Consider the following 18,175-nt stretch of genomic DNA (forward strand, 5'->3'; position numbering starts at 1 on the left):
ATTTTTAGAGTATTATTTGTTCAGATTATGTACAATGACCATACGGATTTATTGAGAAAAGCCTTGCTGTATTGGAAATATTTTAAAAGCATATAAGAATACACACTGGTGGTGACTTTGTACCTAGCACAATGTTTCTAACCCTAGAATGACTAGATAAATTCGATCAATCTCTAACTTCTTTTACTTTACTGGGAAAAATCTACTGCTTGACCGAAGCCTTCGTTATATGTATATGATCAATTGATTATATAAATCATGAATAATAAACTACCATTACTTTTGTCAACTTTTGTGGTGTACATCTTGTGTGTTGACGAATGTTACCGATTTGCATGATGATTAAGAGTCGACCAGATTGGTTTTTTTTTTTTGCAATACATATTTTATCCACGTACAAGTAATTTGCGTAGACTGAATTTCTGGAAATTAGAAAGTATTTGATGAGAAAAAAATTTCATTCGATATGAATGCTTGGCATTAAATAACTTCTTATAATTTCAGATTTTGATTATCGAGGAAAATATTGTTTCTTACGATATTCATCAGCCAGATTAGAATTTAGGCGTGAAATAAAAATGGCTGCTCTTGAATATGTTAAGAATTCTATTCCAGCTCCAACAGGTTTTCGAGCCAGTTGGACATGAAATGTAATTTCACGCTAAACAAAAGCTAGAGTTACTGATTGTGAAGTATGAATACACCTTCGACTAAATTCAAATAACCAAAAATTTTATCCGCGAAAATCATTTATACGTATAACGGGGAAAGTGGAGAAAAATGCTCCACCTACCCCCTCAAGAAAAATTAATAACTACCATTACTGTGTAAACCCGAGTGAGAAAACACGGTATACAGTGTTCACTGAAAAGGGTCAGCAAGCGAGAGGGTCGAATAAAGCTACCCCAAAAAAGGACATTCCTATACAGGGAAAACGGACTCATTGGATTGAGTGAATATTGTTTCACTCACAAGTAAGTAAAACGTTTCGGAAATTTTACGGAAAAGGGAAGGAAAATGGTTGATGATACATCAAAGTGTATACCCGCAAAAGATAATTGAAAAGTTTCAAATGACACATGTGAAAGCTGTAAGCATACCGGCAGACCCGCATGTCTGCGGCGAGACTAGTTCCGTACAAGGTAGGAAAAGAACAATTGAGTATGTGCCGCATCGCGAGGCAGTGGGCTCGTTGGTCTTGCAGCAGTAACGTGTCCAGATATTGCTTTCGCGATAAACACGATCAGCAAGACTTTAAACAATCACACGAAGGGCTGCAAAAAAATCTGCATATTTATGTAGAATTGTTAATCTTGGCATCGAACATAGAAGCGGCGGTAGCGAATCACAGCTAACAGGTTTCTTAGACGCCGATTATGCGGGAGAGATGAGACAAAGAGATCAGCAACGGGGTACGTTTTCTGTCTGGAAAATAGGGCGATCACGTGGTCCTCTCCGAGGCAGAAAATAGTAACACTTTCCACGATAGAAGCGGAATATGTAGCCACATCAACTGCGACACGAGAGTTGGTTTGGCTGCGTAAACTCTGTCAGATATTGAATGTCCTTGTAAAAACAAGACGACTTTGTTTATAGATAACCATAGTGCAATCAATTTAGTCAAAAATCCTGTATTTTATAAAAGGACTAGGCATATAGACGTTGACTACCATTTTATTAGAAAAAAGACTGATGATAGTGTCGTTGTAGTAGAGTACGTTCCATTCGAGGAACAACATGCAAACATATTAACGAAAGCTGTACCAAGAGATCGATTTAGAAGTCTGTGCGAAAAATTAAAAATCAAATTTGCTGTAACTCTAACGGTGGTAGTACTAAGAAAAATTGGACGCATTTCGCCAGCCAGCTGGTTCTCTCCGAAGTGGCTCGGACATGTTCGGGCGGCCATTGTTTTATGCCGTCTGTGTATTCATCAACAAATTGACTTAAAGGGAAGTGAAAACAACATTCATTGGGAGAGGACTTTTTCTACAAGTTTGTTTCTACAAGTGCCGATACCTAGAAGTTCGTTTTTACAAGTGCTAATCCTACGAGTTCGTTTATCCCAATTTTCTCCGAAAGGTTCGTTTCTACAAGTAGCGGTGAAATAATTTGAAGTAAATTAAATCAAAATGTACGAAACTGACAGTTAAATGTATCAGAGATGAACTTGTAGGAACGCCATTTGTAGAAACGAACTTGTAGGATCGTAACTTGTTGAAACAAACCTCTCGGTCGTAGGGTGCCGGTCGCAACTTGTAGAAACGAACCTTTCGGAGTAAATCGGGAAAAGCGAACTTGTAGAAACAAACTTTTAGAAACGATACCCTTTCCGTTCATTAACCTAAAAAAAAACAATCCTTCCGACATCTTTTCATCACTTAAATCCATCCTGCTTCGACACATGACGCAGTTAAATATGCGTTAGCGCCTCATACGCCTTCAGCGTACCTTCACAAGCAAAGAAAACGTGCCTATAGCTGTGTATACATACAAAATCACCATGCAAGTTTTGTCAGGCATCCACGTTAGGCGGCGCTGACGGGTGTATACGTACACAGGTCTCACGTACACTAATACGTGCTTGAAAAGTACCCTGGAGGCCTGTAGTTTAACTGAGGGACACGTTTTTGATCTTGAAAATGTGAGGGTCTTAGGAGTGGAACAAAATTGGTACAAAAGGATATTAAAAGAAATGATTCACATTTTTAAGAACAATAATATTACTTGCAATAACGGAACTGATGTTCAAAACCTGAGGCATCTCTATTTCGATATTTTATAAATTGTTTTGCGGCGTGATCACGGGGAATGTAAATGACACCATCTTATAATCGATCATCAGCAGCATCTAACCATACTGTAACGATAATTTAATCGATCAATCGATTAATTTCAAATTTAAGGTCCAAAAAAGAATTCACTTCCTCACATAATGGCGAGAAATGGCTTCTTGTCCATAAGGTTGTCGCTAAATTTGTAAGTAATATAATTGTAAATCAAACCTTGATTTATCGTTATTTCAGAAATTATAGTAATTAGCCTTACTGTACATATTGTAAAAATTGTTTCATGCCTAATTTATAATTATTGCTCGAAATTCTCTTATATCAATTGTCTTCTTTTAATTTCCCTTGTATGAATTCGCAATCACCAATGTAATCATTCAATTTCATTATTCAATATCAATGAAAAATATTCAAATATAGCCAAAATCGCTACGGGGCTATATCTAGATAATGAAATCATTTTATGCAATAATTAATTCCTTACCTTTAACATCGGCATTTGGATCTCTGATTGCTTAAGCTCCAACAGTAAAATCACAGACGGACGACCGTGGGCACATCGACTTGGTGCCTTGGTATGTATCCAGGCTTGTATAAGTTTGGTGCATTGGTCGATGTCCAGCTTTTCTCCGAATTTTACTGCCCCTGAAAACATTCTTAGATTATTCCAAACCTACACGGGCCTACACATACACGTAGAGCTATTCAACGTAAATCCAACACGGTTTAGGACATTACATTCGGTGATCTCTATAGACAAATAAACTGTTCTGAAGAAGCTGACAAATCATGATGTTAGTCATTAGGAGACGCCCGCATTGAGAACCTATGAATGAACGATTATGAAGAATATTCAACCGTGCAGAATTTCTCTTATAAGTAGCCTGATCTCAGAGACCTGTAAAACAAATTTGAAACGACCTCTGTCTATCAGATATAATTTTTGAAATTCAGAAGACTGGCCATTCTAAAAATAACTGATTATCGAAATCGAAGAAGTTTTTTTTTCAGGCCACGTTATCTAGAGCCTTATGCGATTTGAAGAATACGAGAATTTCATGACTGCTATTAATTTTTTCAAATTGAAACATGGTAAGAAGTTCATAGAAATTGAATTAAAAGTCATAATAAATTTAGTATTTAATTTTTACAGTCTGCGCTTGAGTGAAACCCAAAATATTAAAATAATAATAATCTAAAAAAACAAAGTGATAAAATAATTAGCAAAGCGAGAAGATACCGAAAATTCCATCCGTGGCACTTGGAGTTTCGCTGTGCTTTTGTCGAAAGTTGAAGGGCCACGGAAGGCTCGGCGACTCATCAAGTTGAGCGCCGTTACGGTACGAACAGTTCAGTAGGATAGTGGTGGAGGGGGCTGGTGACTATCCCGCCGAAGAGGAAGTAAGTGACCCTTAACGACAGATGTAGCAGCATACCGGGTCGAACACATGGACGTATCAAGATCGGCGGTCACTGATCGCGGCAACTTCATTAACCTTAGAATGCATGTACGGGGTTGTTACGATACAGGGAACGATCCCAGCCATTTTTCAAACTGCGCTCCCGAGCTAAAAATTGACATTATCAGGTAGGGACCGTGACCATAATTCAGTTTCACTATCTGTCCGCGAGATGAGGTTGGCGGTAGCTTCAGCTGCTCGCTGGTCATTGCGCAAGACAATCGGAAAGAACAGCTGGGGTCGTCAACTATCCCGCCTGTAACTGCCGTTCATGTCTTCTGGAAGTAAGTGAAATTTACTCTCTCGCTCAAATGAAAGTACAGTAGAACCTCGATTATCCGAAACAATCGTGGCCGAGAATAGGTCGGATAATCACAAGTTCGGATAATCGAAACGTAATTTTTTTGGAGAGGGGATCATAAACAACACTTTTTTACATAAAGTCAGCAGATATGTATTAAATTTCTACATTTATATTAACGTGAGCGACAATGAATCTTTCGTCCCAACATTCGCATAATCGAGGTTCTACTGTAGCTATCACAGTACAGCCAACACTGTAGTGTTGATAGTCACATATAGTAGTTAAAGTCATAGGTATACTTCACGTACCAAAGCAATTTTCTCCGTGAACTCGGAAGCTTTATAAAAAATGTACGCTACTTATTGTTTTTACGTGAACTCGGTGGTTTTGTATAAAACGTATGCTATTTTACACGCAGAAGATGGCTCAAACATACAGCTTGGCCGTCTGCCAGGAACATCGAACGGTGTATTTGCGCTACCGCAGTCGAATGAGTTATACGATTCCTTCCTCAATTCAATATTACTAATCACATACTATTGTTTCAATAACATAACTTGAAAGTTTACGAAAACCCCTTACAAACCCTATTTTGGTACGTTTTTATTGACTTTTTTCGAATTTCCGTATCCCGTATTTTTTCAATTTTCCGAACCCGAAATAAATATGTTTTTTTTTCAACAAAACATAGGGATAGTCATTTTTTCATGATAGTCTGATGCTCGGTCTAATGTATCCACTTCGAAGTCGCGTTAGAAATTTGGAAATCGGTTCATTACATTTTGTTCGAAAAATGACATTCTCACCGTTTTTTTGCACTTTTTGATAGTTAATTAAATTTTTCATCAGGTAGACTCAATAAAATTGGATTTGCTCTTGACCATTAGTTTTCTTATTAAAAAACGAAAAGATTTATGTACTTAGAAGTTCCATTATTGCTTTTGAAACAATCTTACGAACGAAAAACGCATGGGGTTGTTACCAAACCCCACTCATGTGTTAGAAGCTAGAACAAAAGATACATGCGTTCTCGGGTTAAGAGAAAAAAAGAACGTGCGCGAACCGACACACTATCTTTTGTCGCAAAAAGAAGCCTTTAGCCTCCTCGCAAACATATTATCACATCTCCCCTCTTACGATGAAATTCGCCATTAGATACATTTCACACGCTTATAGATTTTGGTAGCTTTCACTTGAGCCCTATATCAATACGATCGATGCACGGAGAGTCGAAATATAGCACCTTTCATATTTTCAACATTGTCGAAATGATTACTCTGATCTCACGAATTTTCATCGACCGCCAACGGCTTGACGACTAAATATATGACGTACGCTTTTAAGGTGGCGGTGGGGGGGTACACCTCGGACGGCCTAAAATTATACTTATTTTTAGGAGTTTTTTTTTTAAGAAAATGAAAATACTTGGAGCAATTTGAGTTTGAGGGCTTTATTATTTATAGTCTTAAAAACAATTCAGAATTTCTTCACTGAAATTATTAAAAAAAATTGTGACATGGTGCATATAAGTAGCGAACAACCACATTTTCCACCCGGTGGCGCAGATTCTTCGGTCAATTTTTATCCGATCAACTTGAAATTTTTACACAATCTTTAAAACTTGTTCATCGACTCGAGCTCATGACTAGACTTTTGAATTTCAATCCCAAATTTTTTTTACACAAATTCTTTCAACTGTTTTTTGGTCGAAAATTTGAGTTTTTTGTTCATAATCGTGTTACGTCCTCCAGACCTTATATTTTTTGCTACAATCTTATAGTCATTTTAGATCCTGCATCCTCTCCTTATCTTCACCAAGTCAGCAGGTATATCTCTGAACTGCAACATGCTAATCTTCTACCTTCTCAAAACATTTCACTTCCATCCTAGCTTTCGCACCAGTCACTCATAATTGTATCTCTCAAGGCCCAATTCCAAGACGTTGACCACTACTATAAATCAATCACTTAATCATCCATAATAAATCAACCATACCAGTTAAATCGTCTCCTTAATCACTTCCTACATTGGAAGTAGCCGCACGCAAGTGCATAATCGACGTGTACGAAGCCTAAAATAACCAAATAACACCTGGGCTAGGCGTAGAGTAGATTCGGTTGTCACTCATGGCAGTCTACGCGTTCAAACCCGTAACAATTGTAGATGTTTAAAATAAATTATTTTTTTTTAACCCGACCCCAAAAATCCCCGAGTACCAAATTTCAAGTTGATAGTAAAAAAAAAGTTGTCTACCAGAAATGTCCACTTCACTCTCAAATCCTTTACCAGTGAAGGGGTTAAGAGTACACCGTGTGTCCATGAGCAAAGCGAGTTCGAAATTCAAGTCGTTCGAATTTTTTTGGCCAACAGATACCACTTAATTGAGCAGCCGACGCAATACCAATCGTGGCCGTCAGAAAATGTCCCTAGGAGCCCATAGCTAACGGCATAAGGCACGCACTTTCCTCATGGACACACAGTATAGATATACAGTCAGTAGTAAAACGCGGTTGTCCGTTTATATTGGATCGGTGGAATAAGGCTCGATCTATGAGTAAAAAATTTCTCTAACTCAGAAACATGTAAGGTAAGTGTCCCAGTTATTGACATGCTTAGACCCGAATATTGATCCTTATTTACCTAAATTATATATCCACGTCGCATATTGTGAATTTCTCGATTACTAAAACCAATTCCTAGAGGGTTAGACACTGGAAATGTATTTTTTGTAACTTCAGAACTAAGGATCAAACAGATACAACCAAAAAAGTCAATAGTTGGTACACTTACCTTAGAAATAGCGCAGGTCTATGCACCGAGCTGAAGTCATAATAAAAGAGAGGGAGAGAGAGAGAGTTAGGGAGGGTGGGGGAGCCTGGTACATCCTTTCATGTAAGTGGAAAACGGCATAGAAAAGGAAGTGGTAACTCTACATCCCTTCTCTGTCTCGGGGGCTACGATTAGCCGACCTACGCCACCGCCGCGCTACCAAGCGAATATGCGATACGGGGAAAGTGGCGGTCCGAAACTTGCATTATTAAAATACAATGTTACAGTGCATACAGGTATGGCAATCAAATTTTTGAATGCAGGCCGAAACGGCATTCGATATCCCAACAACTTACCAATAGCGATGCCTAAGTTATTCATTCAGTCACTCATTAATTTTTTTGATTTGTAATTGGAGTAAATGTAATTGTCCATGGATTATGCAACACCGAATTCAGAATTCTAACTCTCAAAATGGCCAGCAACAAAGTGACATGATGTGGATTTTAATAAACTATAAATACAATAAGTTACGGTACCGTGACAAGCTTCCGTTGCAATGGCATGGTGAATAATCATTGGTAGATTAGCATTTGGCAGGTAATTGCAATCCAAATTATCCACTATCTCGAAAAGAAGCTTCCGAACCGTATGCTCCAATTCAGCACGACTATGATTCAACATTATTCTACCAAAGCATGTTGGTATACTTTTTACAACTAAACGATCCTTTTCTTCTAAGTTCAACGTAATTCCAAACGTCTCTATTTCTTTTAGATGTGTTGTGATTCGCTCCGTAAGATGTCTTGGTAAGCCGTCGATGATCATTGGTATGGCCAATTTGGTGAATGTAAACGATCGCTGGTTTTGTACGGTGTAACCTGAAAGTAATATCAATTTATGAAGAAGTTGAAACATTTTGGACAACAGTACAATGATGACTTGAATAATACCAAAGGCATGAACTGAAATTGCTTTGTGCTTTTTATTATTATATGTATTATTATTATTATTATTATTATTATTATTATTATTATTTTCATGGCCATTACCAATATGATTATTATGAATCATCCTAAGAAGAAACGGTAAAATATCAGATGTTTTTGTAAAAAATTATGCACCGGTTATCCTGGAGTACAGGATTATAGAAAAATAGTTTTCAATTCTGAAAATTGTGGCGTGGTATTTATAACATACAACTTATGCGACTTCTTTCAGAATTATTAAATGCAACTCTGTTATATATTGCTATAATTATAATATATTATAATAAGGATAAATTGATGCTATACAGATCAGTTTTTGACCATCTTACACGGAAAATTAGTCAATGCAGGTATCTGTTGTAACGATCTTGTAGAGGGGCCCCTTAAATTCAACTTGCCATAACACGGAAATTCTAATAAGAATTCGATGCTGGGTATTGTTAATGCTTAAAAGATATTTGTAATAACCATTCAGATTTGCATATGATAATGATAGAAGATGTATTTTTTCTGAAATAAACGTACATTTTAAAAATATCACTTCCCCGTGAACCAAAACGAATTGGAACAACGGAATTCAGAAGAATTCGTTGCGGTATCTTTCCAATCCATATGTCTTGAAGATTTGAAAAAGTTCCTTCTCCTACTGTCTTAGGCTACTCCCCAATATTGTAAATGTTTGACATTTTATGGGTTAAATGTAATTCACATGAATTTGAATCAATATGGATACGAATCGTCTTGACATGATTCATTCCAAATCAAACAATGAAACGATTAGTCGCATTCGTTCAAAAAATAAATCTATCGAAATCGTGTCATTAAATTTTGTACGTGTCGTTATTTTCAAAATAAAATTTAAAATTAGATTCAAAGACTATTTTTAAATTTTGATGTCTTTTTTAGAAATGAACTTTTCTTGGGACCATTTCGTTTGGACTTTCTATATGAAACAGGAATGTCAGTATATAATTCATTTTTGACCGCTATAATGTTGTAACTTCTATTCGATTTTTATGAATAATTACTATACTTCGATTTTCATCAATTATACTTCTAATATACATTTTAACAAGTCCACTTCTATTCCATGTTCCAGCGAGAGATACTATTCCAAATAATGTCAAGTTCACTCTTATTTAATCTTTCATAAAGACAATTTTCTCTATCCCAACTCTTATCAACATGTGTCTATTTCTTAAACGAGCAAAACATCAACTTTCATATTCGTTACCAAAATTTAAAATCCCTTCTGTACTGATATGCAATGCCACACGTCATTTTACTTCTTGAGAATTTATCATAATCTACTTATACAGGGTGTCTCATTTTAACATACACGGCTAAATAACTCAAAAAATTGCGGACCAACCAAAAACTGTATCAAATAAAAGTTGTCTGGTATCGAAGGGATGACCTAAGTATGACCTTCACTTTGGCCTTGACCTTCATTTTGAAGGTTATTTGAAGGTGAACTTTTGTTTTTCAAATGAATACACCTATTTTTGACCTCAGATTCCGAAAAAAGAAATTCGATATATAGATAATTATTCACACTAGGAGTCAAAGTGACCCCTAGGGGCCATTTAAAAGTAAAATTTTCGCTTGGTGCAGGAAAGCTGGTAAATCGTGATACTGCTGTTTGAGTCAAAGAATGCCATACATCGGTGACCTTGACCAATGATATGTATTCTTGTTGTGGGTCGAAATGGTCCAAAAGGTCAAACTAATGCATTAAATAAATGACGCATTGCATGACCCAACCACTTAAGGCACAAGTCTACACAAAGACAAAGATTGAAACGTAATTCTTACACATGGCATGAAAACAAGTGCGTGCAAGCATTGCGGATTATCAATAAATTCTTAAGTGGTCGAGTAATTCAATGCGTCATTTAACGCATTAGTTGCGGGAAATTAAATTTCCAACAACTTTGGATTCTACCATTTTCGCTCTAAAGTTGTAAATTAGCGAGTTATTTAGGAAAAGCAAAAAATTTCACGTTTAAACCAAGTTGGCGGCGAACGCAATGGCAGAATTTTTCCGAAAATCAAGATTTACACTTTCAAGTATCCCCTCTGGAGTTAAAAAAAAAATCGCTTCCCCTAATTATTTCCAGGTTTAGCTATTTTTAGGTCCACCTCGACTAGACTATAGTTTCATAATCAATTCTTCAATTGAAAACTTGATTCCATTGCTCGATTGTTTTATTTTCGCTAGAGATGTTCAAACATTCTGAGAGCGATTCTCACAGACATTAATTAGAAATCTAGTAATTATTCATTACTTGATATACGCTTATTACCTATTGGTCGTATTTATTTTTACAATCCTAGTGATTCATTACTTCGGTATATTAGGCCACATTTATTTATTTTTGTACACTCACAGGAGTATTATCTTATTATTTTGTTCATAATTACTTCTTTAATTTATATTTACATTTCGTCATTATTTGGTGTATTAGTTATGCTGCTACAGCCACGGATTTGAGATAAAAACAAGTTGTTGTTATTCTATTCGAACACGAGAGGAATCATTTAAACCACTGCCATACCGGATTATACCCTTGAACTCAAAAGTACCCGAACTAACATCTCGCGTGGGTATAGAGCTAGTTCTGATTTCCACTCGTCAATAATAAATTTCTTTCTCAAAATAGATACAGTATACAAAACTTTGGAAAGTTCGTATTTTCGAAAAAATGCCATTTCCATTTCTCATTATTTTCCAAATCTCATTCGAATTCAGGGTAGATAATTGCAATTAGAACCATTGAAAATGAGCTTAACTGCCATATTTTGGAATGCTATGTACATCACTCAGTTTCATTTCAAATGGTCTTAATCAGCAAATTAATAATAAAGTAGACCCTCGGTAATCCGGTCCCTGTCTAATCCGGCGTCCTCTGGTAATCCGGCATGCCAATTATGTATGCGTAGTATCGATTTTAATTCGCCATTTTCATAATTTGTCGGATTACAAGGTACTTGTTTTCAAAAAGTTTCGGACTACAAGGGGTCGGTGGTAGCACTCTATAGTCCGACAAAGATAATCCGACACCGCCTAGCATAACATTCGTCGTATTACTGCGGGGCGACTGTAAGTGAGAAAAAATTCAAACCATACATAACATATATTGAAGACTTTCATATTTTCATGTATTTTTTTCTTCTTCAAAAGAACATAAAAAGTGGAGTTGGTTATCAATCTTCAATTTTGTGTTTTGATTCGAAAATCTGCCGTAATTGTTTACGATGGTGATTAAATTTTTTTTTTTTAACTTTAAGCGGAAATCGATTAGTTAGTCCTCAGAAATTATTATGTAAGAACGGGTCATTTTGAGTTTCAAATCTCATAAGTTATTAACTGATAATTATTTAAACACTTATGATAATTGAGTAATAAGAAACAGTGAATACAGAAACAAAAACAAAATGTATAACGCTTCAAGATATTGCTTTGAGGAAAACAGCGTGTCTTGGTTCCTGCTCACGTCTGCATTTATCGTAACTGTGATAGAAATCGGTGATTCAGATGTTGCAGATCATTTGATGTATGAGAATAAAATAACATACTTGGATATATATTAGAGTATGGAAATGTATTGAAATGTAATGATAGATTGATTGCAAATTGTAGTGGTTAAAATGTAGCTGAGAAGTGAAGTTAGGTATGCAGTTCGAAGAGTGAGCGAGTACAAAAAGCAAAGTGCACGAGAATCCTTGCAGAAAATTGTATGCTCCAGGCTCAACTAGCCCCAGATCGTTACGTGCACAACTTGTATCGTTGTATGAGGATCAACTGCAGTGTCAGCTTCATTTTAAAGAAAGTTGAGGATATATGCTTCAGCGAAAGCAGAATTTACCAATACCTTTGAGCAAATCTTCATAGCGAATCCTTTCATGAATTGCATGCTGATCAATTAATAGCAAGGCCTTGTAATCGTGGTTGAGGGCAACTGCAGCTATGAAATTATCGTTGATTTGGTTCACAACCTGTAAATTTTAGGGAAATATGAATACTTTATTTTCACCTCGCAAATTCTTGGATTAGAATCACCATCGTTATTTGTTACCTCTATTACGTTGAACAACTCTTTTTTGAATTTAAATTCACAAACATTGGATCCACGTAAGCATGGCCTCACTTGTACATCTTGACGTCGGGGTAACGAATTGATATCATTATTCTCCGCAACGAGTCCTGTGTGAGTTAGGAAATAATATGTTTAACGCAGAAAGGTAAAGGCACATGAATTTGTAAACAAGTTCTATGCAGATGAGGTTTTATCGATACATTTCTTGAAGAATTAGGCAAATGTATCATTTGCGCTGTAAAATCGTGTTGTAAATATTTTATTTTATACTTTAAAAATTGGAAAGTGAGAAGAAAACTACAAATATTTTGTGAAACAAAGAATCCTTAAAATTTAGGTTTAGTGGAATCAAAATATATTATAAAATGTTTCATTTCATGTTTGAAAATGAGGATTGTAAATATCTTCTTTTATTGTATTTTCTCAATTTTATACCAATATCCGCAAATCAAACTGTATATTCATACATTGATCGAATTATTTGTCAAAAAAAGTGTATAACTTTAAAAATGTAAATGTGAATTGTCTTTCTTTCGTTAAAATTGTCTCTGATCTATCGGTGTTTATTTCAAAATAGTCTTTCTTTAATTTTCACATCTTTCGTTAAAGTTTTTACTTTTTAGTGTAATCAATTGTTTTCTGATAATAACTTCTCTGTTGATGATAATGAGTGAGGGTCTTCAGTCAATTATGCTAATAAGGGCGACACGTTCGTCGAAAGCGTATTATCTATTTAGTTTCGTTTCATAGGATAACTCAACAAGCTTTTTTAATTCACGTCACATTGACTTTGTTGTTATACATTGTCTGATTTTAATCAATCCAGTCTAAAAGTCTGAGTATAAACAACCGAAATGCTATCGCAGTCGTTTCAGCGGCAGCCACGTTGATATTGTAAGAGTGTGAATGAGTGTATCAACGGTCAACGGAATATTTTATAATAATTTTTTTCGATACTATCAATTGAACTGTAATCTCCCACTGCTATTTCATCCACAACAATTTTCAATAAGGAATCATTTCATCACAAAACATTCGAAAAGTATTCTCTCATCTTCACATTTGTACGTGTGCATATGTGGTAGTGTCAGAAAAATAAAAGACATCACCGTGGTTGACTCTAAATTTCCTAAATTAGGTATTTGATTTCTAAAATTTTTTAGTTTGAATTTTTATTAATTCAAAATTTTGTTATTTCAAATATTTCTTAAAGAATTTTTGTTTATTTGATCAGCAACTTTAAAAATAACATGTTATTGGTAAGCCGTATTTACGATAACAAATTACCAAATTATCAACGCGTGTCGCGCTATCCGGAGAGCTGTACTATTATCCAAAGTAGACCAATTTCAAATGAGACCTCAACGGTACATTGAGGTATGCAAAAATGTTTTCGAACATTTATTAATTGAATTGATGTATAATTATGTAATTGGTGATCGGAAATGTGGTTTACAACTATGGTTTTATTTTCAAAGTTTCCGATGAAATAAACAAACATCCTTCTAAAAATAGTTGAAATAAGGAAATTTTCAACTAATAAAAATTCGAACTTGAAAATTTTTTCAAATTAAGTAATTTAGAAAATTAAAGATAAGACTTGACAAAAATATGCAAATACCCTTTCACAATCAGATGCCGTTGAAAAAAATTTACTGCTCTATTCAAAAAAATCAAGTTGACCTTCATCTGACCTTGGCAGCTTTACTTACGAAAAATCTGATTCCCTCATCTTCTTTCCTTCTTTGAACCTTACAACTTTTTTCTGAGAAATTTTTCAATGACACTTTGGATTTTCGAGATATTTGACTGGATTTATCAAAATGAGACACCCTGGATAAGAGAATCTTCATCGATATTCTCATATTAGAAACTAGTTATAATTATTTTCAATATTTATTAATTAAATGAAAATTGTTACTAAGAATTTCGGCACTTCGTACTTCGAAGAGAGTTTAACAAAGAGAGCGAGTCCGTGAGAAGGCGGATGGGAATTATGCGTAGGTGTATACTACATGATTTGCACTTATTGTTAGAGTCAAGTCTTACTTGAATATTACTTTAGTTTCGGGGGCGGGGGAGGGGGGGGGGGCATATTTGAACCCGTACAGTGTTTCAAATCAATTTGGTTTTGGTGTTGGGTGGTGTTCAAACTTACACAAATGAATATGATTGGACAATCAACCAATATTAAACTCATGTATTTCCTGCATATATTACATCCAGTGTATTGGAAAAAAAAAAAATTATTTACATAACGCGAGTCCGATTTACGCGTTTTTTCAAGGTTGTTTTCCGTACACAAAGTGCCCGTTTCTATGACGGTCCAGTGAGTCTGCAAATGCGCATACGCGGAGTACTGAAACGGCCACTTTTAACTTCTAGAATTTAAAAGTGGTCATTTCTGTATAGTTTTCATGCGCTGTCGCGACAAACACGGTGAACCGATCTGACGGTTCGCGACCCTAAGCTCACTTTTGTGCTTCGCGAAAAAACGCGTAACATGCTTTTGTTATATAAAGTATCGTGTGCAACATGGAGGTAAGGGTCTTTTTACCTCGCGTATTTGCAGTATTCGTCTACGGCTTCTTTTCTACTCGCCTTCAACTCGTATGCGTGCTCACCTGCGACTCATATAGCAAACCTACGCTCGGCCCGAAAAGATCGTGTTTGCCTCCTTGTTATACAATATACTATTTTAGTTAGACTTTACACTATCCTTGACCACTTTATACATTTTTTGTTCGGTTCCGAGGTGAAATATCAAGATTTCCTTCGAATATCACGTACTGCCTTGTTAAAGAAAGTTGGTGAGTCAAGAATCGACCATTTTTTCGCTCACTTTATATCGAGATAGTCACATATAGAGGAATATTTTCCATCAATAATAGGAAAAAATTTGTTTAACTAGAGCCTAGATGAATAGATTTCTAATTGCAAACCGATTTAAAATGGTTGAAATCCTAATGAATTCGTTCAATTTTACTATTTATACCTTGTTTAAGGCGCCGCTGACCTGACTTGAAAATATCAAATCGTGACGTCATAAATACGTGCAGCGCCTCTGAACGTTGAACGGTGAACTAAGGCCGCTGATTTCATTGGCTTGTTCTGTAAGATCCAACCAATGATGTCAGTTACAGATCGGAACATACTTCTTGTGGACCATAAACGGGCTGCTGTCACATGAAAAACGTCTATACGAATCGAGCCATGTTTACAAAAAAATAACTGATAGTACAAGTTTTCCCGGATAACGTGTGTGCTTTTGTACGTGTGAATCTCCCTGGCGAGGGTGAAAGAAATTGTGGAACAGTACAATCAGTGAATATTCAACATGCGGTAGCTCCGATCGGCCATGTTTGTTGTCGCGTGATTTTATTCACTTCATCATTCTTTATTATAAACATTATCAGCGATTTGCCTGAGCAGTGACTGAGATTCACACGTACACTATTATTCAAGCTACGATTTAAAATATTTCCCAGTAAGATTCATACTCTCGTTATCGCAGGATTCGTATAGGCTTTTTCACCCAATTTCCCCGCTTCTGACGTCACGAAATATATATATGACATGCCAGGTCAGCGGGGCCTTAAGTCTACCTGTTTCCCCGTCAAGTCAGTGATTAAAGTAAGAGGGTCGGCCCCAGCTGCTGCTTTCTTTCTGTTGATACGCTTTCATTTCGATGGAGAGACCACGCAGTCTGTCTCTATAAGTTTATGGGAATGCTCTACATACAATATAACCTAGCCAGAGTCGGGGCAGGATCGTTTCTACAGAAACCGTTTCTACAGATATCATTTCTGCAGAGTTCGTTTCTACAGGAAATATTTTCTACAAAGTTCGTTTCTACAGAGTTCGTTTGTACAGAATTGCCGGGGCAGGATCGTTTCTACAGAATTCGTTTCTACAGAATTCAGGTCTGCAAGTCCGTTTCGTTTCTACAAGTGGCGGTCAAATAATTTAAATTAAATTAAATTAGATTAAACTAAATTAAATCGAAATGTACAAAATTTACAATTGAATGTATGAGAAACGAACTTCCACGACCGAATCCTGTAGAATCGAACTTCCAAATCTAAATTCTGTAGAAACGAACTGCATGTCGCAATTCTGTAGAAAATTTTTCTGTAGAAACGAGCTTTTCTCCTTTATTCTGTAGAATCGAACTTTCTAGATAATATCTTGTGTAGAAACGAACTCTGTAGAAAAGAACTCTGTAGAAACGGTGCTCTGTAGAAACGGTGTTGACTCGAGTTATCAACAGAATCTGTCTGTCACCTAAAAAGCAACATCATGGACATATTTATACTTGGTTCATACAGTGCAAGATAACTTGACAATGGTACTTAATACTATTGTCAGATTGATATTGTTAGATTATCAGAACAGCTCTCTATAGTATATTGTGTAACAAGCTGTGGTAAACTCAGTCTGTTCGGGCCGAACGTAAGTTTGCAGTATGGGCCGTAGGTGAGTATGCTTGTGCGAACCGAAAACGAATATTACAAAAATGCGAAGCAAAGAGACTGTTGGCTCCTTGTTGCACACGATTTTTTATATCACAAGAGCATGTTACGCATGTTTTCACGAAGCACAAAATTAAGGTTAGGGTCTTATAATGTCAGATTTAGCGAGCGAGAGAGATAGAACACAAGGTGGCGGCTAATCACCGCACAGAGTTCATTTCCACGCCGATAATCCAATAAAATGAGTAAAAGTGCAGGTGATTTTGTGTCAGCACACAGAAAAAAAAGAGATGAAAACATCGAGAAACAATAACATCACCGAAAGTAGTCACTTCTGTCGCGCGTCCCACGAAACACACTTTTTTTTGTACATTACGCTGTATAAATACATAAGTTACACAACGAACCTTATAACTATATGTAAAAAGTGCAGGTTGAAGTATCAATATTTTAGCATGCTAACCTTCTGTGCGGTTGCCAACATATTTCAGGACGCCAACATTTTGATATAAATTGGGGATGGCTGCAGCCATTTTCTGGAATCGTCGATAATCCATGTAAATGTTAGGATGCTTAAAAAATCAAAAATTTACTGAATATTTCCCCTTCCTTGATCCAAATTGTAAGTTTATCATTTGACACTTTGTAACCTGGCTGATATCGTCTACAGTTACCTATGCTAGCAATGGCTGAACTTGAACAGTGTTGCCAACAGGGAGATTAAAATACAAGAGGACGATCAGGCAGGTGTCGTGTAGAGACAAAAACGGACAAAGAAGTTAGTAAACTTTTTAGCCACCAAGCAGCGCTGCGGTCACGGTTTTACTATGTAATGCGGGCAGTTCAAATTGATAATTAATTTTTTCAGCTTTCTGACAGCATCTCGTTCACTCAGCAATCTTACATTACACAACACCGAACCATTATAATTCGATGATGTACGCGGATTGCCACAAAAATTGGCACTCGTGTGCATTGACGCACTGACCTAGGCTGTGTGGGTATACACATATTTGCTTCAACACACTGCAGCTCCGTACTTCAGGTAGGTCACTGCCTCTAGCACATGAATTTTCAACAAAAATATACAATTTTGACAAAACGCTCCAATACGGAAAGCACAGGGGTTCCGATCGGCCTTCCGAGTTCTGTACTTGAGGATTTCTAGCTACCAGCTAAAAAACTGAATGATGTGCTTGTGCATATCAAAGCGTATAACAGTCTAGAGTGGACGTTGACCCTGTCACGGGCGCTTGTGCTACCTGTAACTTAAAATCAGACTATAATGCTAT

The 18,175-nt window shown here is 36.2% G+C and overlaps 1 protein-coding gene across 1 annotated transcript in view; it reads right to left on the bottom strand.

Annotated features, from left to right (window-relative positions):
* Nucleotides 1-17,451, bottom strand: part of LOC124416575 (DNA mismatch repair protein MutL-like) — a 51,207-nt gene extending 33,756 nt beyond the window's left edge. The window contains exons 1-5 of the mRNA XM_046897772.1: nt 17,347-17,451; nt 12,391-12,518; nt 12,187-12,310; nt 7,862-8,203; nt 3,274-3,434 (exon numbers count right to left, since the gene is read on the bottom strand). Of these exons, the coding sequence (XP_046753728.1) occupies nt 3,274-3,434; nt 7,862-8,203; nt 12,187-12,310; nt 12,391-12,518; nt 17,347-17,440 (849 nt within the window). The 5' untranslated portion in view covers nt 17,441-17,451. The remainder of the gene's footprint in view (nt 1-3,273; nt 3,435-7,861; nt 8,204-12,186; nt 12,311-12,390; nt 12,519-17,346) is intronic.
* Between the last annotated feature and the right edge of the window lie 724 nt (nt 17,452-18,175).

Source organism: Diprion similis, chromosome 2 (assembly GCF_021155765.1).
Source record: "Diprion similis isolate iyDipSimi1 chromosome 2, iyDipSimi1.1, whole genome shotgun sequence".
In the NCBI taxonomy this organism is placed as follows: domain Eukaryota; kingdom Metazoa; phylum Arthropoda; class Insecta; order Hymenoptera; family Diprionidae; genus Diprion; species Diprion similis.